Source organism: Hesperophylax consimilis, chromosome 31 (assembly GCF_061612785.1).
Source record: "Hesperophylax consimilis isolate HC1 chromosome 31, BYU_Hcon_1.0, whole genome shotgun sequence".
In the NCBI taxonomy this organism is placed as follows: domain Eukaryota; kingdom Metazoa; phylum Arthropoda; class Insecta; order Trichoptera; family Limnephilidae; genus Hesperophylax; species Hesperophylax consimilis.
The window spans coordinates 14,091,831-14,118,637 of NC_142866.1; the positions used below are offsets into that span (position 1 = coordinate 14,091,831).

The 26,807-nt window shown below is 38.6% G+C and overlaps 1 protein-coding gene across 1 annotated transcript; it reads right to left on the reverse strand.

Annotated features, from left to right (window-relative positions):
• Window positions 1-898: 898 nt before the first annotated feature.
• LOC149409486 (uncharacterized) lies at window positions 899-25,305 on the reverse strand. Its single transcript, XM_089649802.1, has 15 exons — window positions 25,166-25,305; window positions 23,312-23,752; window positions 16,388-16,610; window positions 15,445-15,538; window positions 14,578-14,702; window positions 14,240-14,333; window positions 12,329-12,442; window positions 10,914-11,023; window positions 10,395-10,539; window positions 8,540-8,673; window positions 5,788-6,032; window positions 5,291-5,398; window positions 4,063-5,174; window positions 3,798-3,951; window positions 899-3,567 (listed from the first exon to the last, which is right to left on the reverse strand). Exons 2-15 carry the CDS (start codon window positions 23,683-23,685, stop codon window positions 3,459-3,461), a joined length of 3,141 nt encoding a protein of 1,046 aa, XP_089505928.1. The 5' UTR covers window positions 23,686-23,752; window positions 25,166-25,305; the 3' UTR covers window positions 899-3,458.
• Between the last annotated feature and the right edge of the window lie 1,502 nt (window positions 25,306-26,807).

Sequence of the window (26,807 nt, forward strand, 5' to 3'; positions counted from 1 at the left end):
ATTGATTATTTTATTTTGTTTAGAAATGATTTGATAATTTTGATGAAATATAGAAGTTAACTATTCATACTTACGCTATTAGTGAATCGGTAACGGGATAATATTTCCTCCAAGGACGTATCTATACGACTTCAACGTTTAGGAGTGTGGTGGAACTGTGAGTCCTGATCAATAAGACTTCATGGTCTAGGAGTGTGGTGGAACTGTGAGTCTGGATCAATACGACTTCATTGTCTAGGAGTGTGGTGGAACTGTGATTCCGGATCAATAAGACTTCATTGTCTAGGAGTGTGGTGGAACTGTGAGTCTGGATCAATACGACTTCATTGTCTAGGAGTGTGGTGGAACTGTGATTCCGGATCAATAAGACTTCATTGTCTAGGAGTGTGGTGGAACTGTGAGTCCGGATCAATAAGACTTCATTGTCTAGGAGTGTGGTGGAACTGTGAATCTGGATCAATATGACTTCATTGTCTAGGAGTGTGGTGGAACTGTGAGTCTGGATCAATAAGACTTCATTGTCTAGGAGTGTGGTGGAACTGTGATTCTGGATCAATAAGACTTCATTGTCTAGGAGTGTGGTGGAACTGTGAGTCCGGATCAATAAGACTTCATTGTCTAGGAGTGTGGTGGAACTGTGAGTCCAGAACAATACGACTTCATTGTCTAGGAGTGTGGTAGAACTGTGAGTCTGGATCAATACGACTTCATTGTCTAGGAGTGTGGTGGAACTGTGAGTCCGGATCAATAAGACTTCATTGTCTAGGAGTGTGGTGGACTCCCAGTTCAGATCAATAATTCTCAAAGTGGACATAATTTTATCTCTCATTCCATCTCATGATAAAGAAAGCTTTGTTTTAAAATTGATTTATTTAATTTAATGAATACATTATGATGATTTTATAATAATAAAAAAGTAAAGCCTACATTGTTTAACATTGTTTAATAGTAACAGTAATTATTATTTTATAACATGATGTTTGAAACACGATTACAGCTGACACAGGTACGTTAAAAGTATTATAAGTTTAGTACCTTATATAGAAGAGAAATGCCATGACTCATGACTGAACGCACGACCGTATTATGCTGTTAGTAATTTAGCCATAATTTCAACGATATCGAAGGAAAATTTAATCAATGATCAATATTGAATCAATTGAAATGCATTTTTTTTAATTTATTGGCATTATTATTATTCGCATCGATTTATTGGCGGTATTCATAAATTACGTGCAAATTCTTTATTAAGTCCATATTTTATCAAGCGAACATTTCAAAGGTAAAGGTATTACAAAGGTGCCAAAGTTCGGCAAGGGGAAAAAATGTACTGAAGAGTTACCACAGCTGAGGCCACTGGACTATCAGAAGTTATGTCACAAGGTGATGGCGCAAGAAAGTTATGTACTGAAGAGGTACCACAGCTGAGGCCACTGGAGTATGAGAAGTTATGTCACAAGGGGATGGCGCAAGAAAGGTATGACTGCGGGGATGTCAAAAGGGATGCTACAAAGTTTGCATCAAAGGTTCCACAATTAAGGTCACTGATGTACCGGAAGGAATGTCACAGGTTGGGGCCGCCGAGAGACGCCTCTTATGATGCCATAAAGTGCTGGAATTAGAGGCACGACACTAGGTACTACCAACTACTTGGGTAGCAATGTAACAACCCCAACATATTCAGCAAAGTTTTAAATATTCAGTCTGAAGTTCGCAATTCGATTTCTATAATAATATCTATCATAATGTACTACCGGGGTATACTACCGAGTATTTTGCACTCCAGTGAAAATATAATATTCTTTTCGTTATGCAGTTATTATGACTGTATAATAATAAACGTCACATGGAATACGATACAACATTCGAGCTTTTCTTTATTACATTGAAATATCAATTAATAATTAATAATTTCGGGTTGTGTAGCACACTAATATGTATGTACCTATAATAATAATAATATCATAATAATACGATTTAAAAATATAACCTGTATAAGGTAAACTTGAAGCTTTTCCTACAATATATCAAAAATATCATATTTTTATGTTATAAACCCTTAAAACTAATACATGTTTGAATAATTTATTGAAGGTTGGACATTATTTTATTCAAGCTAAATAATTATTATTCGGAATTAAATGGGGAAAGATTTCGCCCAGTTTCTGGCAGTTCTTCCTCTTTATCTGATTTCTCCCACTTTATCTCAGTTCTTTCCCGTCGCTTTCTCCCATCAGTTCGAATAACACAAACAAGTTTCAAGGAACCATTCCCGTTAAAACACATTTTATATAATTTATTTGGCATAGGTAGGTATCGACACGAGCAAAAGAAAGTTTTCGAAAGCATAATATTATAAATATTGTATACGTAATAGGAATGTGCTATAATTTGCTGTTAATTCTTCTAGACTAGACCAAAAATTAAAAACTTAATTAAAAGAACATATTAAAATTATCACCCCTGCACTTTCATTCTAAAATATAACACATAAAGAACTTAATGTTTAAGTATAAAAAAATACAAAATTGATTTTCTATCCTACTGGTTTTTACACATTCACGAAGAACATGTGATTTTTGAGTTGTCTTTAATGAATCACATAGTAATAAGATTAGCATAATGCTTTTCTTCTGCGCGAGTTCTATATAATCTTAAAAGAACATTTTACCTTTGATTACTGTTGCACTGAATTAATATGTACATGTTTGTCAAAGCCCATATTGGAGTATAATATATATATAAATAAATCAAAAGTGGAACCCGCCGAAGCGACTCACAACTTAGTTCGGGGTGTTTTAATTTTCATCACTTTTGATTACCACCAAATCAACATCAGTGCCATTTTTAATTTCCAGATTCGAACGAACCGCGTTAACAACACCCCTGTCCCAGGTAAGGTTTCTCCGGGTCTTGCGTCTGCCCACACTTCCCAACGAGAAGCCGGTTGAGGAAGACCCTTTGACCTGTCCAGCCGGACTGCCTCGACCTCGATGCGTGCATTCCTGATGATGCCTGATATTTAACATGGCGCTCTTTACTAGCGCCTGGCACCGTTTGGCACAGGGCCTGTCCTGTAATATTATCCACCCCTCATACCCTTTTCCTTCCCAGAACTTCCGCTCCTTTCTTTCCCTAGTAAGACTTTCCACACAACAACCCGATAGATGACATAGGCCCGAGGGAAATAATTTTTCTTAGGGCCTATGCGAAGTCAACGTAAAAAAATAAATTAAAATATACAATATTGTCACACTGGTCAAGAAATGTGATGGTGTTTGAAACACCCCAAGCTCAAACTTAGATAGATCACTATAATTATAAATAATGAAGAGCGTGTTGTGCGACTTATGATCTGCTTTGTATCCTGTGTGTTTGGACGAATCGGCATTGCTGAGGGCAATGGAGAGTGGACAGACGCGAAGGAGTCAGACGCTCGTGTCCGCTGCGCTCCTGTACTAGGCGCGGAGAAGCCTCGGAGTGCGCGCACCGTCCGTCAGCTCGTACGTCATCACGTCCTCCCCGCATAGCTTGAAGGTGCTGTCGTTGTTGCTGTTGTTGGAGGACCTGAAATTCAAAGATCGTTGGTCGGGAGAAAGAAACAGAGGTCGCCCTCTAGAGAACTCCCTCTTGACTTCAATCGGCTAAACCGGTCTTGAAAATTTATGTCCTAAGCGGAACGTTCAAGGCTTATGAAGAAGAAGTATAATGGAACCATAACAGTCACAGGGAGCTACTTTTGGAATCTATAGGTAGATATTAGTGGTTAATAAGGATGGATAGATTGTTTTTCTTGCCTGGAATAAATAACTTGGTCTGATATTCCTTCGAGCCTTCTCTGAAACAAATGGGCTTTGAAAAGTAACATGAGACCGAGGATAACAATAGGCAGTCCGAGCAACGCACAGATCAGTTCCCCGCTCAAACCCGGCTGCAACACGAAGCTTCCATCTGTAAACAGTTTCATAAATGTAAAACTTTTTAGGTTGAGTTAGACGTATTATTGATGAATAGATGAAATAATATATACTATACACCTTTAAAAAGAATCGGCACAATTACCTTGGTTTTGTGCGAATATTGACCACCAAACTCCAGTCAGGGGCAAAGCTGGTGACATCATGGCGATGGTAAAGACGGAAGATTGACATAATATCAGATACCTCATGGAACTGATGGAGAATATTGTATAGGCAATGGAAATAATCCATCCATCAATATTTAGATTCCCACAGCCTTCAGAGTCAAGCTTGGTTATGGCGTACACGACATGGTTAACTTGGCTCGGGGCCTTTTCGCCGTCCACGGGCATTTGGATAGTTCCCAGTGCTTCATATTTAACAGCGTCTTTATTTTTCGAATCACGGTACATATCGAGGTCATCTCTGTCTCTGTGTTTCAGGTCGCTCTCAAACCTGTTGATGTTCTTAAAAAAGTTTTCCACATCAGTAGAATCATTATACAATTGTACGGGAGCTTCTCTTCTGATCCTATCAGATCCTTTTGATTCGTATGTGTGACTGATAGTATATCTTGAATTAGTTCTGTTGGTTTTCCCATTCTCATTTTGCCTAATCGGGGACTGTCTCACGGATCTTCGTCTGGTTGTATTTTCACCTTGTGTTGCATTTTGAACTATCACAAAGCGCACGTCTATTCGCCCTCTGTGTTGGCGATGCATCTTTGCGGGCAACGGATCGTGTTCACGGATGAACAGATCTTGTTTGAATGTTATTTCATGTCCATTAATATTGAAGCTAGTTTTATTGAGAATAACGTGCCCCACCAGATCAGGTTTGAGTTTGTTGGTAATGATATGCCCTTGTAGGATTGAATCTGTTGGCTGTATTATTTTGAAACCCATGGCGTTTGTCTGGTCAGAGGTACGTTTTTCTCGAACCATTTTGGTGGTTTTTTCTTTTGCATTTGATGTTTCTTTGGACTGTTCTGCGGACGTTTGGTTTAATTTAATAGCATTGGCCATCTTGTTTTGGGTGTGTATGTTTGACCGATTGTCTAAGCTGTATACTGTTCTTTGTTTCCTTTCTGATCCCAACCGAAGTTCCTTAATAAAGATTGTTCTTCTCCTCTTTGGATGGTTACCTATTTTAGCTCGAGCTCTTCCAAAATTATCTTCTTGCTTATGCTGTTGATGAATTATCGTAGTGTCTAATCTGAAATGAAAACAATTGTTGTTTAATTACACAGCCACTCTCTAACAAGTGAGTAACCGGTGAGTGCTACCAAATAAATGCGAATTTTATGAAAACGATACCTGTTTTTTGCTTACCTCTTGTGTCGGGTGTGAGGCTTGTGCTGAAGTAGCTGCCGTTTGGGAGCTTTGTTGAGGGAATTTTCAAGCTTTTCCAAATCCTTCAAAGCATTTAGTCTATCGGCTCTGTAACAAATGCATTAAACCTTATATTAAGATGATAGAAATTAGACATTTTTTTATTATTTTCTTTTTTCAATTTCACCGTCAATATGTTGTTTTCCATTTTAACATTTTACATTTTCCATATTTTTCGAAAAAATATATTTTTTGCGTAAATTTCACTTGTTGATGCAATCAAGTAAACAATCAATATGTCATCTGTATTTTATCCCAAATAATAAAACAAATACCAAAAAGAAGGGAATTAAAGTTTTGTGTATACACGGAAATGGTATTATGATATAGGAATACTATTTCTGGCAATCGGAAAACGATAATCTGAAAATTACACAGGTGTGCGTTCATTGCAGATATTCAAAATAATATGCATGTATAATAATAATATTACTTACTCAGATTCCAACACATAGCGAGGCACGGAGGAATTGAGAGGTGACTGGTCGGTGGTGTCGGCGGCGGCTGCAGGCAAGGCCGCCGGGGATCCGGATGACGTCACGGGGGCCCCCAGCGGTGCCATGGCGGCTGCCGGAAGAGTGTTGACCAGGTGCCGAACATGCTCTCTCTCACCCCATTGCGGGACGTGGCATCCCAAGCCCTTCGCTGTGTTATTCCACATGATAGTACTGTACTCTGAACCCTGAAATAATATCATTTTTTGGGTAACCGGACCAGAAGACCTTTAAAAATGATGTAAAGTCATGAAGGGTGATGAAAAAACTAGATCTGATTTATCATAGAACCATAATGCAAGTTAATTGTCTACAAAACATATAAAATGACAGTGAGGAAATGTTAGCAAGTACTGGGGTAGCGACAGGGTAGATCTCTGGGGCTACATGTTATATAATGCAAGTTAACAGTCTACCAAACGTAATAAACATTGTAAATGTTATGTGTTTGCAGACGACATATATAATGACAGTGACAAGGATCCACTAAAATTGAGGAATTTCTGCAAAAAATCTAAATATTTGCTCATACACTCACCATATGCAAGTTGTCAGAATAATGAAATACATATATATAAAGTCAAACGTACGACTGTTGGCATACAAAAACCAATCTGTGCAATGTATTATGCCCAAACATAGAAAAAGTGGACCAATATACAAGCCTTTAAACGAATTTAAACGGCTGAATTTAAACGAGCTTTAAAAACAAAATTATTTAAAAAATCTTACCATTTATAAATTTTAACTTCTTTTCAATATTTTATAATAAGCCATATTCTAAAACTTCCGGTAATTGTTTGGTTTCGGTTGTCTCCTTATTGTACCTTTTTAAAGTGTCTGCTCAGAAAATTCTCATTTCTGAGCACAAACTGCCTCCTGTTTTATGTTATGTTTTAGTTTTAATATTCGTGTTTTGTCCTGTCCTACTGTTATTGTTATTCTAAGTTTTGTCATCACTTTGTATAAACAGTGTATTTAGTGTTATAATATTAGATCTGTATTGGGTAAGGCACACTGTAGGAATAATTTTAAGAACCATTAATACTGAATTACCTTTTTTTTAAAGTTTGTTATACGAGTAGTTAAGCGCACTTGAAGTGAAATGACACTAAACTGCGCTATATAAATTCCATGTTATTATTATTATTATTATTATTATTGGTCTTATAATAGACGTAAATTTTAACTGGTCAAACCACATTGAAATATACGTAATAGATTAAGATCCACATTAAGGATATTTTGATAGCAAAAATATTTTATACTGTATATAATATAACGCATTAGCGTAATCATTTATAGGCCATGGAGTAAATAGTTTTGGATTATCGTTGAAAAGGTACTTAAATAAAAAATAACAACTACAACTCCGTTTCCTAAAATTGATATCTTGCAAAAAATGTGAAGATGCCTTAAAAAAAATGTGTTCATTATGTAATGTGCTCCTAGTAGGGTAGATTACTAATTAACGCTGGGTGAATTCTGGCACAACTACCTTACTAGACATAGAGAAGCACAAATGTTTATTATTAATACATCGCAAAATGTATACGGATATAGAATAAAGAGACATCCTGAAATGTCTAACGCTTTACCTGAAGACATTAAAAAGAGACCCCTACTTTGAAAATCAAAACAAAAGTCATGTCATCCTATGCATGACAAAAATATCTATATTTTTTTGTAAACAATACCTAGGCCTGTAATCCATACAGTAATAAAAATTACATATTTTAATATGACACTAAAATACATACATCTATTAATGTTCAGTAATATAATAATAAGTTAAGTACCATAATATTAAGTTAAGTATTATAATACTAAGTTAAGTGTTAAGTATTTTGCAATCAAACTGAATTCTGAGTTTTGTAAGATTTGTGTAAAATAACATATTGAACCCCCGAAAGTTCACCATAAGTTTGTGCAATACTCTCGACTCTTATTTTTGAAATTATTGAACGACAGATTAATCATCCATTTACATGTTTCATTTGAACATACTTAACATTTGGAAGATAGGTAGGTATACGAGTACACGGAGAAAACTTACTGATACGAAAAACTGTTAAAAACGGGACTGCAGGCCTTCAACGAATGCATTGACAGAGTTCGTAACAAAGTATCAGTCAAAAGCGAATGTTTTATGAGGACGTCGGAACACGTGTTCATACAAATATTGATATTGATATTGACATACTTACTGATATTTTCGCATTCCGTCATGATATTTATTAGGAAAAGAACACGTGTTCTCGATATATTCTGAATGACTAATATTTTACCAGGAAAGTAGCATGCTATCACTTTTTTAACTGGATCATTTTTCTCCTTGTATAAAAAAGTTTTAAGGTTATTTCAATATATACTATTTTATAACCGAAAACTCTAACGGGGGCTTTATAACTAGGTTAACTAGAAATTATAACTAGGTAACGTGTAATAAACTGTTATATTATATAAACTGCCACTGTGAGAAATTAACTTAAATACTTCAAAAACGCATTAAAAAAGTAATAAATTAATTTCATTCAACGACATCATTCCTGTTGTCATGCTATAGCATACAGTTTACTGTGCTAGAACATCTGTCCTGAGATGTGGTACCTTGACCACTAAGGCCGAAGTTTCAAGAGGAATTGGTCACAATAAAAGTAATGCTACGTATTATATATGAACTGTTATGACTCACTGTTATGGACGAGACGGCGGTGTGGAGAGTTCCCACGCAGAGCAAGAGCAGCCAAGTGAACCCCTGGATCCACACGGCGGTCACAACGCTGGATTTCCTGGCCTTCTCATGGACACTCGGACACCGCAACTGGTCTGAAATATTCAATTTGTTAAAGATGAACCTTAGAAATCTCTATTTCAAATTACAACTTACCACTTAACGCACATATATATAGACTAAAATAAACTAAAGGCGCCGTTTGGAAAAGGGCTGGTCCTGTTTAACCCACTCGATCGGGGGCTCGGAACTGGGACGAATTCGGACGAGCTGGGGCGATTCCGTTCTACTTTTATGTTAATACTGTCTGGAGCTAGTGAGACTATGAAATCTCCAATAAGGGAATGTAGTGGGGAGAAGAATGAAACGATGAAGAGGAAGGTGGGTATGTACCTGGCTAAGTAATTAAGGATAAGGAGTTGTAGTCTCACTCGCTTCAGTTTATCCCGAAGCCAAAATGTGTAGTGGTAGGTAGGTACACTGAGGACAAGTCCTGAGACAAGGATAAACAACGGGAATCCACTTCCTGGAATCGCAGTTAACGAAAAAATCTTTCTTAATTTTAAGGCTAACGACAATTCTTTAACCTTAAGTTGCACCGGAACCGCTCCTCAGGAGATCTAGCACGGAAGTTCGATAAAGCCCTATGTCAATTCAATACGATATTGACGGAATTCGTGATCTATGGTCAGTTGGCAATGGTCAACGGCGATGGACAAAAACGCCCTCCAAATCTATCGCGGCTCTTTGGTTGTCAGTTAAATTTCGATTGACTGTCGATATACACAATTTTTTTTAATAATGTCGTTTATTTATTGACATGTTATGCAAAATGACTGATTTATTAATGAACGGAATGATGAAGAAAATATTTAATTTCACTGGATTTCCGGAACTGATGATGATTTTGCACTGATTTATCTAGCACGGTCGCACTATTGATACGCAGAACGATATTGGTAATGCAAATGGACATACGCTGGCAATACTGGCAAAAGTTATAAAATACTAATAAATTGACAATGTCTAATTCAAATAATAACATCAACATACATTGGCAGTCCGCATGTACTTACTGACTCCGAAAGGGGAGATAATTAGTTTACGAGGTATTTAGTTATGATTAAGAATGAAAAAAAGGAGTCGGGGACGACTGAGGAAGCTGGGTCTTGTCAAGAATCGTGTAACACAAACTTCAAATTCAAATGGCCGCAAAACAGGAATTGTCCTTGCAGAAGTGTTCTAATACTTTCTACTTTTGTTCTTCCAAGTTAGAACGTAAGGATCGCGTCTCGACCGTCCATGGATCGTGTATACGACTCTTTCGACTCTTAGAGCTTAGTTTGTTCACCTCTTTCTTTAATTGACCAGTTACTTTGTATAACATTATCCAAAAAGTCGGGCATATTGAGAGCTTATCCGACACTTTGGAGGCCTCGCTAAAAGCAGTGTCCTTTCTCTACCGACTGTCGGTAATCATATTTTAACCGTGCTCGCAAATATCGCTAACAAGGCTTTATGGTTCAGTATAAAATCATCGGTAGTTACGCCTATCGATCCGTCATTGTAAAGTTATTGATTTCACTGTGCCAGACCCATAATCTCTAATCTTATCGAGATCAATATGTTTTTTAAATGCTCGATTATAGCCAAGGTCTGTGTGTTCTTGGTCTTTCAAACCAAAAACAAATTTTACATTACTTTGCAGAGCATCGCCTTAAATATTTCATCAGCAAAGTTAAACTCCGTTGGAATCTCTCCTTATGATTAAGTTTGGGAGCAGATATGGAGATGGTAATAAAGTAATTGGGTTTACCACTGGGTTGAGTGTCGGAGTGATGTGTCGGGAGGGAGGAGGACAGGTCCACACTGGTCCTGCGGAATGCCTCCACGCCCTCCTCCTCGCGGGACACGATGCGGGACACCGTGGACAGGAGCGAGCCGGACACGTACAGGGCGCCCTGTACACACTCGCTTCAATCATCTTATAAATATTGAATACGACTTTTTAGGGCTCTAAATAACCCTCAAACAAAATCTCCGTGGCCGTTAAGGTCCTCGACTGCAAATTCACAGGTCCCCAGTTCAAATTCTTAAAAAATATTTTGTGTTATTTCAATTAATTATTTCAACTTTATTTTCAGGCAGAGGATTGAACTCGCGATACCACTCGGCTATTGGCAGTTGTCATAACATAACCCATATATGGTATAAAACCCTTATCATCGCATCACAAGATGTCGCTTTCTACGAGAATGCGTATTTACAAAGGTAGTTTAGCAGGATTTAAAAAAATATGTATTTTATGTAGAATGTATTAATATTAGAAACTTACCACTGGACGTTGAATAAAGTATTCCTCCATTACAGTGAAGTGAAGCGTGAACAGTCCCAAGCCGAACAGATAGACCACCGTCCAGCCGACGCGGGACTGCCAACTGCTTTCTGGAACATTCGTAAACCGTGTACATTCGGGAACAATCAGGAACATTCAAGAACGTTGTTCTGCCACATTTCTTTTCGTTGTGATCGTTGTGGCCAGGCCACTTGCCACGCTCATTCTTGCCGGGACCGCCCCGTGATAGTGGGGTAAACTGCCCTCGATACGCGGCTTGTATATTTTTATGTTTCAATCATACTTCCACTTATAAAATTTGTGCTCCTTATTTATTATTTAATTTTAGATGCCAAACCACCAGGCGAACACATTTCATATGTGTTCTTATTTTGTGTTACTATTAATGTAAGTATGCATACATTATTTCGTACTAACAATCATGCATGCAGGGACATTGGAGGGTCTAGAATCGTTTTAAAATAAATGTAGCTTCTTTTTACAAAAAAAAATTAGAGTCCTGACGTGTGCGGCTAAGGAGGTTAAACAATCAGTTTCTTCACACAGCCGTCGGGAAAGGGTGGGTCCCCTCCAATGCCACATTTCTTTTGCATAAAACTCGGCCGCCGGGGATTGTAGCCGACCTGTCAATTTTGAAGATCGTTTTCGTCATTGAAGTATTAGACCCCAAGTCATTTCTTCACGTGAGTGAATTCGATGGAAATCATGTGAAGTCAAGTTCGGGTCGTACACTGGGGACAAAGGTTGGGTAAAAAAAACAATTGTTTCTAAGTGAAGTTTCGCAAGGATATCACCGTCAGAAGTGTATACAGTACGACCTTTACCTATCTACCCACAACCTTCACTATCGTTCATCACTGATTTCATATATACATTCAACCAACCCACGACTTAAAAAAAAAAAAATTATTACAAGTAATAATTATTAGCCTGAAACACACAAACAAATTGAAAAAATTTCCGAGAGAAAATGAATGCCCCTGACGTGATTTGAACCGCAGCCTTCTGATTGCCGGTCACTGCTCTAATCAGGAGACTAAGGGATCAATTCCCGCCGGCGGTATTTATTTTTTCTCTGATTTTTTTTCAATTTGTGTTTGTTTTTCATGCTAATAATAATTGCTTGTAATGATTTGTTATTCTTTGTGCTATGTATAAAAACCTGGACTCCAAACATTTGTTTATCATTTAAATATCTGACAAAACCGAAGTTGTGGAGTGAGAAATATTAAATTATTGCTGTTAGATGTTAGTTATGTACAATATGCCTGTGTTAAAGTCGTAGAATAAAGAAGAAAACTACAAGTGCCAATAGGACATCATAGATCTCCATTCTGCCCCATCGAAACACGCCCAAAGGGCAACTGTAGTGTTTTTCTTTATTATCAGTTTACCTATCCGAGATTCAGCCCCGCGACACTTGAACTCGTCGCACAGTCCGTAGTCAGCAGCGATGAACAGACCGACGGCCATGACGGAGGCCGCAAACAACTTCCGAAGACCCAGCACTGAAATTATAATGGAAGACAGGTATGTTAAGTTCAGGGGATTCAAAAGTTCAATACCAATAGATCCGCGTAGGTATCGTGTGGCCCGCGAACCTTCGTTTTGAATTAACAGCTTACAAGAGTCCCAACTGCTCTCAACCGTCTGCAGCCAGTGAGACTATGGCATCCCCAATTGGGGTGTGTTGTTAGGCTAAAGGTAGTGGGGGGGGGAAGGAGATGGGGAAGAGACAGGCGGGGTATTTGGCTATTCATAAAGTTTCAATTCAAAATGGTGGTAATATACCAGGGTGATACTGAGAGTTCTTCCACTCTGGAACGTGCCGCGAGCATGCATACTTTAATTAATAATTGTGAAGTTACACAAATCAATCAAATAAAATTTACTTGCGCACGCCGGGATTTGCGGGAGAGCCTTACCCCTCGGTCACTTTCACAGTTTAGATAACTGTATACATATTTACTTCACTGGGAATATCTGTCTGCTTCTTAGGTTATTATAATCAACTATTACTATTAACTCACCGTTTATTCGTATCCTGGGAATATTTGTCTACTGTGCTTTGTGTGGTGCTTCTTAGGTTATTATTTATTTATTTAACGCCCAGAGGGCTTTTACATGGTTGGTAGTATAATTTTAATTTGACAGATACTTTGAAACATAAAAAATAAGAATAAAATTACATTTGATAAAAGCTATGCAACAAGTCATACAAACACATAATAATCAATTATTACTATCAATTCACCGCGTTTATTCGTATCCTGGGAATATTTGTCTTATTTGTCTATTTGATTCGATTGAAATAACCTAAGAATTTATTTATTTTAATTTTAATTCATTCATTTTAGGCAAGTTATCTAATGTTTGTACAGTCAGCAAATGTTGGCAGTTCTTGAAAAGATAAATGCTATCTCCTACCCTTCTTCACTATTCACGTCTTAGGGTGAAAGTCCCCGAAGAGCCATTTAACTTATTGAAGCAAACGCTTGATCGTAAAATGCAAGAAGAAGAGGAGTACTTCTTCAACTCAAAGTCTATCACACACATACTATATAATATAATATGCTGAACGCTCGATAATATGCTCCCTGAACCCCCCCCCCCCTGCTCTGTATGTAGATTAGAACGGTGGGTAGACTTCAAAAGATGGTAAACAAGTCACGCCGGCGCCGGCCGCTAAATTTGCTTATTACTTGAACATTGGCATTATAATTACATCTTACTTACAAGTAGTTTTCTGCAAAATATTTGAACTTATAATACCTTTTAATTTTATTTTTGAACACCCTAATGAGTAAAACCTAAAATAAGGAACTGCATTTAATGTTTTTAAATCAATAACGTCCTTCTAACTTAAAAACCTGTTTATTTCTTTTGTTGTTATAGTTAGATATAATAGGTCTCCCAAAAACGCATTAAATCTGTGGAGGTGACACCCGTCTCTAAAAAAATGCGTTCTTTTTTTCAACAAGATGTTTTTTATTCTTAATATGTATTACTACTTTTACCGTAAAACACCACTAGGTAAAATGTCAGCATCTTATCACTAATGTTATCGTATTGAATCAAAGTGTATGATTGCAAGTTTCGTCTCGAAATAAATGCATACTTTTTATAAGCCACTTATTTTTCTCACAAGTCAATCAGTGTTTTTTAAGACTACAACATACTTTATACCATATGAGCAGGTCCTGCAGGTGGCAGGGCACGCGGCCCTCTACCTACGAGTACTCCTGTAACACAGTACCGGTCACAACCTGGCAACCACACACATATTAAGGATGGGGGGTACTTACTTTTCTTGCAGATGAAGAAGTAATAGAGAAGCGCGAGCAGCACGACGACAGCCTTGAGCGGGTCCTGCAGGTGGCAGGGCACGCGGCCCTCTACCTACGAGTACTCCTGTAACACAGTACCGGGCACAACCTGGCAACCACACACATATTAAGGATGGGGGGTACTTACTTTTCTTGCAGAGGAAGAAGTAATAGAGAAGCGCGAGCAGCACGACGACAGCCTTGAGCGGGTCCTGCAGGTGGCAGGGCACGCGGCCCTCTACCTACGAGTACTCCTGTAACACAGTACCGGGCACAACCTGGCAACCACACACATATTAAGGATGGGGGGTACTTACTTTTCTTGCAGAGGAAGAAGTAATAGAGAAGCGCGAGCAGCACGACGACAGCCTTGAGCGGGTCCTGCAGGTGGCAGGGCACGCGGCTCTCGACCTACGAGTACTCCACCAGCAGGCAGCCGCCCCTGTAACACAGTACCGGGCACAACATCTCAACCACACACATATTAATAAGGATGGGGGGTACTTACTTTTCTTGCAGAGGAAGAAGTAATAGAGAAGCGCGAGCAGCACGACGACAGCCTTGAGCGGGTCCTGCAGGTGGCAGGGCACGCGGCCCTCTACCTACGAGTACTCCTGTAACACAGTACCGGGCACAACCTGGCAACCACACACATATTAAGGATGGGGGGTACTTACTTTTCTTGCAGAGGAAGAAGTAATAGAGAAGCGCGAGCAGCACGACGACAGCCTTGAGCGGGTCCTGCAGGTGGCAGGGCACGCGGCCCTCTACCTACGAGTACTCCTGTAACACAGTACCGGGCACAACCTGGCAACCACACACATATTAAGGATGGGGGGTACTTACTTTTCTTGCAGAGGAAGAAGTAATAGAGAAGCGCGAGCAGCACGACGACAGCCTTGAGCGGGTCCTGCAGGTGGCAGGGCACGCGGCCCTCTACCTACGAGTACTCCTGTAACACAGTACCGGGCACAACCTGGCAACCACACACATATTAAGGATGGGGGGTACTTACTTTTCTTGCAGAGGAAGAAGTAATAGAGAAGCGCGAGCAGCACGACGACAGCCTTGAGCGGGTCCTGCAGGTGGCAGGGCACGCGGCCCTCTACCTACGAGTACTCCTGTAACACAGTACCGGGCACAACCTGGCAACCACACACATATTAAGGATGGGGGGTACTTACTTTTCTTGCAGAGGAAGAAGTAATAGAGAAGCGCGAGCAGCACGACGACAGCCTTGAGCGGGTCCTGCAGGTGGCAAGGCACGCGGCCCTCGACCTACGAGTACTCCTGTAACACAGTACCGGGCACAACCTGGCAACCACACACATATTAAGGATGGGGGGTACTTACTTTTCTTGCAGAGGAAGAAGTAATAGAGAAGCGCGAGCAGCACGACGACAGCCTTGAGCGGGTCCTGCAGGTGGCAGGGCACGCGGCCCTCTACCTACGAGTACTCCTGTAACACAGTACCGGGCACAACCTGGCAACCACACACATATTAAGGATGGGGGGTACTTACTTTTCTTGCAGAGGAAGAAGTAATAGAGAAGCGCGAGCAGCACGACGACAGCCTTGAGCGGGTCCTGCAGGTGGCAGGGCACGCGGCCCTCTACCTACGAGTACTCCTGTAACACAGTACCGGGCACAACCTGGCAACCACGCACATATTAAGGATAGGGGGTACTTACTTTTCTTGCAGAGGAAGAAGTAATAGAGAAGCGCGAGCAGCACGACGACAGCCTTGAGCGGGTCCTGCAGGTGGCAGGGCACGCGGCCCTCTACCTACGAGTACTCCTGTAACTCAGTACCGGGCACAACCTGGCAACCACACACATATTAAGGATGGGGGGTACTTACTTTTCTTGCAGAGGAAGAAGTAATAGAGAAGCGCGAGCAGCACGACGACAGCCTTGAGCGGGTCCTGCAGGTGGCAAGGCACGCGGCCCTCGACCTACGAGTACTCCTGTAACACAGTACCGGGCACAACCTGGCAACCACACACATATTAAGGATGGGGGGTACTTACTTTTCTTGCAGAGGAAGAAGTAATAGAGAAGCACGAGCAGCACGACGACAGCCTTGAGCGGGTCCTGCAGGTGGCAAGGCACGCGGCCCTCGACCTACGAGTACTCCTGTAACACAGTACCGGGCACAACCTGGCAACCACACACATATTAAGGATGGGGGGTACTTACTTTTCTTGCAGAGGAAGAAGTAATAGAGAAGCGCGAGCAGCACGACGACAGCCTTGAGCGGGTCCTGCAGGTGGCAGGGCACGCGGCCCTCGACCTGCGAGTACGCCACCAGCAGGCAGCCGCCCCCGTAACTCAGTACCGCCGGGCACAACCTGTTAATCACACACCGCATCACTCACTGTCATCCACCCACTTGTTTGTTACCAGCTGAAGTCTCCGGAGTTATCCCGTATACTTTTCGATCAGACGTAGTCAATAATTTCCCAATTTTCCTCAGAAATTTCAAATCATACTTTAAGGGGTGGAAAAGGTGGGATGGGGGTGATATTATGAAATCCGTGTAGACCGTGACCTTTCTCTTGTTTTGAAGGTCAAGTGAGCAAAATTTCATAATCCTCGAAATAAATCTGTAGATTTGTATTCAAATCAAATCCGCATCGCCGGCCAACTGCCACAAACAGACACTCGAAATTAATATCATATCGCTTTGGCGAAAAACCACCTTTCTGCTTTAGCTGGATTCGGTAACCATATTTGAATAGCCAGGTGCGTCCCCAACTTCCCATCCCCACTACCTTCAGCCTCACACCAAGAGTCCCAACTGCTCTCAACCGTCTGGAAGCAGTCGGATAATGGAATATGCACATGAGGTATGTTGTGAGGTTGTTTGTAGTGGGAAAGGGAAGGAGATGATAAAGAGGAAGGTTACAAACGCGGCTAAAGCCATTTCAAGCCACTTTTCTTTTCTGAAAGGTGGTTTATCAGACCTATACTAAAAGAATGTATTTATCGCTCAGGAATGTGTACTATAATATATTATTTTCAATTAATAAATTGTGAAATACAACAAATTAATCAAATTAAATTTAAGTGCGAAAGCCAGGATATGAACCCGCAACCTTCGGAATTGTAGGCGAGGATCGAAACCACTCAACCACAGAGGCCGTCATAATATTTCTACTTTCAGCAAACGATGAATTTCGTTGGTCTTTCTAAAGCCCAGGAGTAGTTGGACTTTATATAAATTGGCATGTTGTCTTTCAAATCATTATAGATCACACTACTGAGTTCAGTTCTGTGATCAGTGGTTTCACACAAACGACAAATTAAAAACATAAATTGCAGTTGACAATATTATATAACTTATTCTTAAAATAATTGCTTTCCACCTTTTCTTCATTTGTAAAATTTCTAAGAGGCACACAATAGGTAAAATTAGGAACAAAAACATTGTAGATGTGACGGATTTGCAGGCGAAACAACAAAATGCATAAGTTGTTGGGGTAGACACCAAACTCTTCCAAAAAATAGAAATACATGCGCATATACATAAATTGTTAGGGTAGACACCAAACTCTTCCAAAAAATAGAAATACATGCGCATATACATAAATTGTTAGGGTAGACACCAAACTCTTCCAAAAAATAGAAATACATGCACATATACATAAATTGTTAGGGTAGACACCAAAGTCTCCGAAAAATAGAAATACGCACGCATATACATAACTTGTTAGGGTAGACACCAAAGTCTCCGAAAAATAGAAAAACATACGCACATACATAATTTGTTAGGGTAGAAACCAAACTCTCCCAAAAATAGAAATACGCACGCCTATACATAATTTGTTAGGGTAGACACCAAACTCTACCAAAAATAGAAATACGCACGCCTATACATAACTTGTTAGGGTAGACACCAAACTCTCCCAACAATAGAAATACATGCGCATATACAAAACTTGTTAGGGTAGACACCAAACTCTCCCAAAAATAGAAATACGTACGCATATACATAACTTGTTATGGTAGACACCAAACGCTCCCAAACATTAAAATCAAAGTTTCTCTTTCGTAACTCAATATGGCGTAGAATCTATCCGCTCAAAGCCCGGGCAAGATTTAATAATCAATCATTCGAAGGCGATTTGGCGCCATCAGATTTCTTGGGATGGGTTACATTTTCACAACACAAATGTTTCATTAAAACCATCGCGTCATTCCTCCTTCTACAGTCGCCAGAGATGACATTATATGCCAACCCCGGGAGCTTGTATCCACTGGAACAATTTCGCGTCTCGATTATAATCGTTTATTATTCTACAATCGCCAGAGATGACATTATATGCCAACCCCGGGAGCTTCTATCCACTAGAATAATGTCGCGTCTCGATTATCATTGTTTATTATTTACTTTAGGAATTGTTTGTGTTTCTTTACCTTCGAACTGTTCTGTTCAATGCGTCGCACGTTGGTATTTTGTTGTTCACATGTCTAAAAATAATCCTAAGTCTTGATATAATCTTGTCTCCCACTAGGACTAACTTACTAATCACGGATGGGCTGCTAAACAAGTCGGCCTTGGCATACACTCCTTGCCTCATTCACATTCATACATCGTCTCATACATACTGAACTAAACACTATATGTTATAAAAATTACTGTCATATCACTTTTTGTCGTTGCACATAAAAATAAATAACACAAAGTTTCATAATTATTTCTAAAATCGTGGTCGGAATCTTTGGTTTTATAAAGGTGGACATTTTAATTATTTTAAAGTTAACTTCTAGATTTGAATATAAATCGTGGTGTTTTCTCTTTCTAACACCGATGAAATCATATTTCTCACCATGAAAATAAGTGAGACACAACTAGCTGTTCTCAAAACCGAACAAAATTAGCCTGTGTGTTTAAAATAATTATTCAATGTTTACTTTTATTCTGCTTTTTGTTAAAGTTCGAGGAGTGATACTATTTGTTTGTGAATTAGACGGCCTAGATTTGGTAATGTAGGTAGAGTGCACTAATGGCGGATCACCCCTTGTTGCACTCTTACTACTCGTCACACAGTCCTGCAGGATATGCAATTTGCAATTGTCAGCGAATTGGCCCCAATACGCGACGGTTCCGCTGGGAACCGTTTTACAATATGATTACAGAAGTGGTACCTACCGACAGCTGGGTTGAATCTGATTCGCTGTGGGTCATCGTTACCATTCGTGACCAAAAGTATACTACTTGTAACTTATATCAGGGAAATTATTGTTAATTTAAAAAAATACTGAAACAACTTTTTCTTTTACTTTTGAAGGTTGTACTTCTACCTATCAATGTAATCATTTCAAGTTATAGTACTAAATTAATACAAGAAAAATACTTGGTGTTTTTACTTCTCATACATTCTATTTGCAGATGTCTCAGTATACATAAGCGTCTTCGATATTTATTTATTTATAATATACGCCCTTTTGGGCTTTTATAGTGATATACAAATAATTTAGTGAAAAAGTAATCATGAAGTTAAATTAGCTATTGAAATTATATATGGAAAACATAAAATGGTATTATGCTAATATTAATTATTAATGATTTATGTTATTATAGCCTTCTTGTAACTGTATTCCATCCAGTTGAATACAGATTCTATTTCCGAACGTATCTAATATACGTGTATCTAAATGCCTCAGTCCTGATAATTTTTCAATTAAAATAATTTTGTGTCTAGTAGTTTAGTTGGCATATGAGTAAATCAGGGCTATCTATAATACCATTAACAATTTAAAAATACTACTCGAAAGTACGTGACCAACCAAAGGTAGTATAAGGGGTTTCAGAAACCTTCACGATGCGGTACGGAACTAGTTCTAAAAGATGTGGCTTATAAATGAAAAATCTGTATATCTATAAAAAATAGAGCAAACAAAGAAGAAAAGGAAGGACATTATTTGAAAGTTTTAATTCTAATATAAATGAATGTATTTTTTTTTCCTTTCACTAACAAGCTTTTTATTTCCAGAAAAAAAAATTAAAATAACAATTTTCACTTAGTTAACTAGAATTTTAATTCTATTGCATTGTGCTACAGTACGATGTTACTCACTTTCAATGTGTGTTATCGTATATGTATTACTTTTGAATGTGTGTTGTTATCTGTGTGCTATATTGTCTTGTAGATACTTTTGAATGTACGTTATCGTATTGTGTTTGTGTACTTGGGACGCTTTAGTAAGTTCTATGATTGTATGTAAGAGTCTGTTATTTATTTTATATAACGGGAGATATTGAATTTAAGATATAAATATTGTATTATAATTGTATATTGAGATAGAACCTGCAGACAAGCAGCCATGTGGCAGCTTCGTGGGACTATCTACACATTGTCTAAAAAAAAAATGTAATAATTTTCAGTCAATAAAGGTCTTTAAAAAAAATAAAATTCATTTAATAGTGTCCATCAGACAAACGGGGCAAAACCACCCATTAAAAGCAACACAACTCGGAACAAAACACATTCATTCACCGCGCTTCATACATTTCTAACACTTCATACAGTGAATTCGACTTATTTAACACTGCACCTCACATTTTCAAAGAAATAAAAAGCATTTACACAACATTCACACATATTAACATATAACTCAACACAGACTAGAACCGTTCCCTATTCCTCCCTCCCACCATCTCATCCCCATGACCAGTGCAACTCTTTTGTCTTGTATGAGTGAAAACCTCTTAATAGTTTAAAAATGATATATATTTCGCTATGCAGCATAAAATACTATTTCTGTTCTTCCACGTTCTTCAATGTTATATTTTTTAATCAATTTAAAGCAAAGTAACCCTCTGTATATTCTGCTTACTGCACCGCCTTACTAAAGCTTTATTTAGTTTTACTTCCAATTAAAAAGCTTTCAGCGTAAATTGTAACTTCACACCGCAAAGAGCTTTCTTTTACTACTGACGTGTCCTCCGTCAATATTTACTTTGCCATTGGTCGCAATTAATTGTTTGTTAGTATTCTATTAACAACAGATAAAATAGGAAGTGTACTGACATGATGAAAACTATATTAAATAATTATACGAAAGGAACTTAGATTGTTTAGTAGGTTGCAAGTGAATGGTTTATTTGATCAGATTATTCTGTCCAGTCGCAAACTGAGAACTGCTAATTAAATGAGAATCTCTTCAAATTATTCGTAATCAGGTTAAAAATGGGATTGCAGGTAATTGATATGTTTCCTGAAAAACTTTTAGTAAATAACGAATACATCATCACGATTTCGGAACACGAAAATCCTAATATTTTCACATTTCGTCATTATCAAGGCAATTGCACGTATTCCGATATATTAAAATTTTCTTAAAAGTTTATCAGGAAAAGGCCGGCAATCTCGTTTTAACCGGAATACCAATAATTTGAAGAGATTCGCAATATCTACTCATTTTTCTTTATGTGATAATGACAGGAAATATGGATTGCAAGTGCACTCACACACTCACGCACATAACAATAAGATTATAAAATAAAATAATAATATTTCTTGTCTGTATCACTTATTTTATTACTACACGCCAACCGGTACCGTAACTACATTGTTTCCATTGGAGTAAATACAAGCAAATTTGCAGGAAGTTAAAGGTCGTACTTACTTTAATCAGTGATTCCTGTCATTATTTTAAGGAATAAATGTGTTGAAATTTTGGACTTCGGTGTTATTTTTTTCAACTAAAAACGTAGAACATCAGCAGTTATTGAATATATAGGGTCGATGTGAAGGGTTGTGCGGTTTCTCGACTAAGTGACCAGTCACGACAAGTGAAAGAAAATTTATTAAAATTATTTATGAAAAAAAAGTCACCAAAATATCATTGTAATTTTTAACTCTAAATAATATCAAGAATCCGTGGCTAAAATAAGTCAAGTACTCTGTGTAACTGGGTGTCCGGGGTAAAGTGCGCTTACTTCGGGGAAAGATCCTACATGATAAAATAGATAATAAAATATCCTACATATTAATGTACAAGTAAAAAAGATAAATAAGTATTATTTACACTAAAAATTATTTTTCTCTTTGACTTGTTTCCTGCTACGATTCTACTTATCATATAGAATCACCCGCTAAGTTAGTGCACGTTACACCCGGACATGTAAAATATTTACCTAATCTTCAAACTCCAAACTCATGATTGCATCGAAACCGATTGGCGTACGATAATAAGTGCTACGAATGCATGCAAAATTATGCGCAAAGACAAATAATATCCTTTAGTTCAAGGGGCAATTTACAAAATAATGTAAAATTTAATATTTTGTGAGCTTTTATGAAGTGCCTTTGACGTTATTTAACCTTCCAGCGGGCGCGTTGAGAAATTTCCCTTGAGCGGGCGCTTGTCGTAAATTTTACGTCATCAAGTTTTCTCCATGTAAGTGGTGTTTTATTTATACAAACGTTAGGGAATTTCTTTAAGGATATAAAAAAATCATAATAGGCAGTACTTAAAAAAAAAATATTTGACTTTCTTAAAAAAATTAAGCAACACTCTAAACATGTTAATATTTCAAAACAAAATATTTTATCGACCTGTTCAGTCAGAATCAATATTCTCATCCTTACAATTGTTACAAACCACCTCAACTGAAGAATGGTTCTTGCATGTAAAGGACTGGCAACGGCAACACTTCATTGATGCTGAGGATCTTTTCTTATCCAGTGCACATAACCGACAAACACCGCATTTTGGAATGCTTCCGTTTTCTTCTTCTGTTATCGGTTCAACTGCCCTACCGTAATTCACTTTAAGAAAAGCATTTATATCTTGCGGTAAATGTTTGACATTTGATTTGACTCTAGCATAGCTCGAAGCTCGATGCTTACAACTAAGTCGCAAGAGTGGGGGAAGCGATAAGGCGCGTTTGTCGTAAATTTTACGACAGCGCGCCCGCTGGAAGGTTAAAAAACCTTCATAATGTTATTTTAATTTAAATATGTTTTGGCGTAATGGGGTGGTCTTCTTTGGGCACTAGAAATAAGATTATTAAATGTATTTATGATTGCTATGCGATTACCTTCTGAAGGGGATGGGACACGGATTGGTCTGCACGTAACTCACGCGCCGTAACAGGCCGGCGACCAGCATAAGCAGGAGCACGCTGCCGCTGGCCGGCATCAGGTACATGAGCGGCGTGGCGTGCGTGCGGCGCGCGTAGTCCGGGAACAGCACCATGAGCGCGGTGGCGGACAGCGTGAGCGCCAACCCCGTCAGCGCGAGCTCCGGGGCGCCGGGGGGGCGGGCTCCGCCGGCTGCCGCCAGCTCGGGCGCATCCTTGGCCGAGCACGTGAGCGTCTGTTCTTCCTCGGAGCTGGGCGAGCTGGAGCCCGCGCGCAGCAGCTCCTCGTGGTCCGAGGCCGACGGGCTCTCTTCATCCTCTATCTCGTACATGCTATCTGCCTCCTTCCTCCAACCCCCGTCCTTTTCTCTGCACTATTTGAGATTACACACCAGTTTTCTGAAACAGAGAAAGAATGCGTTTTGTTTTGAGTTAGTATTGCATTTGGGGATTGTTCAATGTGTGATTTTGTCTGAATTCGTTCAAGCAACTCTGGTAGGAACCAATTTTATTTGTAAAATAGTATGTTTGCGGAATTGAGAATCCAAAGACGATATGCTGAAAAATGAGGCTTTATTTTCATAAGGTAAATGTTTGTATTTGTATTTACAGAATAGTAAGTATATAGGTAAAATTGCAATCATCAAAAAATAACTTCGGTTGTCTGTTCGTCTCTGGTTCAAATTTGTTTTGAATGTATGTCTCATTTTCATAATTGAAAGAATTTATCAAGAATTCAAAGAGTTCCGAGATTTTGACATATTTGAAATACAATAAGCTTATTATTATATTTTATTTATTATTTTTATTTATTTCTTTATTCATTTTATTTTTATGTTTATTATATTTTTAATTTAAATGTAAACTTTTATGGCAGGCAGAGCATTGCACACGCCGCTATGTCCAGCTGAAATAAACATTATTATTATTATTATTATTCCTTATTATATTTTTTATTAGTATTTATTTAATTTAGAAGGTAACTTTCGATCGTCTAGGGCTCAAAATATTATCAGTAAGAATCGAAAATTTGCTTTAAGGGGTGGGAAAAGGGGGGTTTTCAAAATCTCAGATAGAAAATGGCCTTCCTCTTCTTTTGAAAATCATGTGTGTAAAATTTCATCAATATCGGAAAAAAAACTGTAGATTTGAATTAAACTCAAAAAACCCATGCCGCCCGCTACAGACACGTGTATATGTAAATATATTCATATATAAATTGTATTATTAATCGCTATTAGATACATTTTTAAAAGCCCCTTTACGTTTTAATTTAATTTATTTTTTTAGTTCTGCCAACAGTGATTCATATTAACACACTCACAATTTTTTAATATAAAGATTAATTTTAAACCTAGTCTGATACGCTGATACTATCAATAATTATTAGATATTACGTAAAGACACTCATATCATTGTTAATTAAATAATCATTATATCTAGATATTATCCACTAAAAATCAAATTAAAGAAGTATTATATGTAGATATTATCCACTTAAATTCAAATTAAAGAATCATTATATCTAGAAATTATCCACTAAAATTAAAATTAAAGAAAACGTTATTCAGAATTACAGAAAATTGATATACTTACACAACCATATGTTATGTATATGTATATGTATATGTTAGGTTAAGAGTTATCCACCAAACCAACAAATATCATTAATATTATTATAAATTTTCGGTGTTGTTTACGCAATACCATCACAAATGTAGATGGCGTAAACTACTTCGGTACGTAATGTAATGATGAACTATTTAGTTGTTCTGTAATGTGAAAGTATTTTTGAAAACAATGTGTTCTTACCGCTGAGTAGCTGGTTAGCAACATCTAACTGGTAAGTTTACATGGAAAAGAAGTCAACAGCCGAACCAAAGCGGTCAGAGAAACTGGAGACGAGGCATTGGTGAAAGCGAGTGTCGCCACCGACAGAACCGAGATGAAACTGAACCGATGCCGGTGCACTGATTTCAGGAGGCCGAGATTCTGTATTCTAATGATGCTGCGTCCATTTCCCGTCCCCTCCGAGCGACGCGGGCCCTCCGCGCAGGGCCTCATGTTCTCATCCCATTCACAAAGCTTCCCGTCCTGCATTCCACTAAAGAACGAAACGTTTTACCTGTCTGAATCGCAGATTAGTAGGACCCATCTTCTAAACTCTAAACTGACTCCTTTACTTAGACACTGACATTATAAACCGTGCGAAGATGAGCTCAATATAAACACATTTTCTCGAAGGATGCTGTTCAGTGGCGCACAGTGGTAAAGTATATTGTTTTTATTATATTATTTTTTATTAGTTTTCCCGTAGCGTCTAACTACACAACTGAACCAGAATAATATAATAAAACATTTTTTATTTATTTTTTCACGAAAATGAAAGCCACGTCATCTTCGCCATAATTATTGCAAAATCAATACTATTAACTTATAATTCAACTCGCGCAATTCACATATAGTGTCCGTACATACAATTGATTGTATGTACACATAATGAGCATACAATTCACTATATTGTCCGGAAAACTGTCGATCGATATTGGACTGATTTATGTCTGTTTGGAGACCTAAAGTGAGAATGCGGCGCCTCTGGGCCGCGGCGCACGCGCAATGCGCAATCCGCCCTCTCCCTTCCGCGCCCTGAGAGTCGGCGAAACAGAAGACGGCCCGGTGGATTTTCCGCGTATTTACACTCCCATTTCCCAACGACGTGTTCACGGCAATGTTGTGCCGTTTTGTGTTATTCCTCAAATCACAATAATCTTGTAGTTTTTTGCCAGTGCTCAATTAGGAAAATACCCCTGGAAACAAGCTGTGCCTTCATTTGAAGAGTTAATGGTCGCTTGTTGAAGTGACATACAGGGATGTGATGGTGGAGTCCTAGCCAGGCCTCGCCATGCTGGGGAGAAAACAGAGCCTGAAAGGAGAACCCGTGCTGGCGGACTACGGGCCCGAGGAGTCGCTCAACGAGAGCGCGGACATCGAATGGGTCAACAAGGTACGTGCCCGTGAGGTGGGCGTGCAGTGCTGCGTGCAGTGCGTGCCGACGGCCGCCCACGTGTACTGTGTGCTGCGCCGCACTCAATCAACACCTGTGCTTGCTGCTCTTTCTATGGAGCAAGCAGACGAACTTTCATTCCCCTTTATTTACCATGATTTTATACCAGTCCCTTTGGTTGAAAAAGTTGGTAATTTTATTTACATTTTACTATTTTAAATTCAAATTTTATTATTATCTCTTCTCTGTCTAAATGTTAACAGTGCTTTATTTACCTAATTTTATTAATTAATGTGATTTTAAAAAGTTATTTGATTCAATTTTTGAAAGTTGACAGCATATCTTAACACCAACATATTTTAATATAAATATTCAGTAAGTTGAGTTCAGGAGTGACGAATATATGAATCCACCCCTCCAACTCAAAAGGCTTCTCTCGATCTGGCCTCC

Bases quoted from the DNA above. Each gene is read 5' to 3' on its own strand.
- LOC149409486 (XM_089649802.1), bottom strand. From the start codon at position 23,685: ATGTACGAGATAGAGGATGAAGAGAGCCCGTCGGCCTCGGACCACGAG. The intron at 16,611-23,311 runs GTAATCGCATAG...TGTGATTAACAG, and splicing joins TGTCCCATCCCCTTCAGAAG to GTTGTGCCCGGCGGTACTGA. The intron at 10,540-10,913 runs GTAAGTTTCTAA...GAGTGTGTACAG, and splicing joins ACTTTATTCAACGTCCAGTG to GGCGCCCTGTACGTGTCCGG.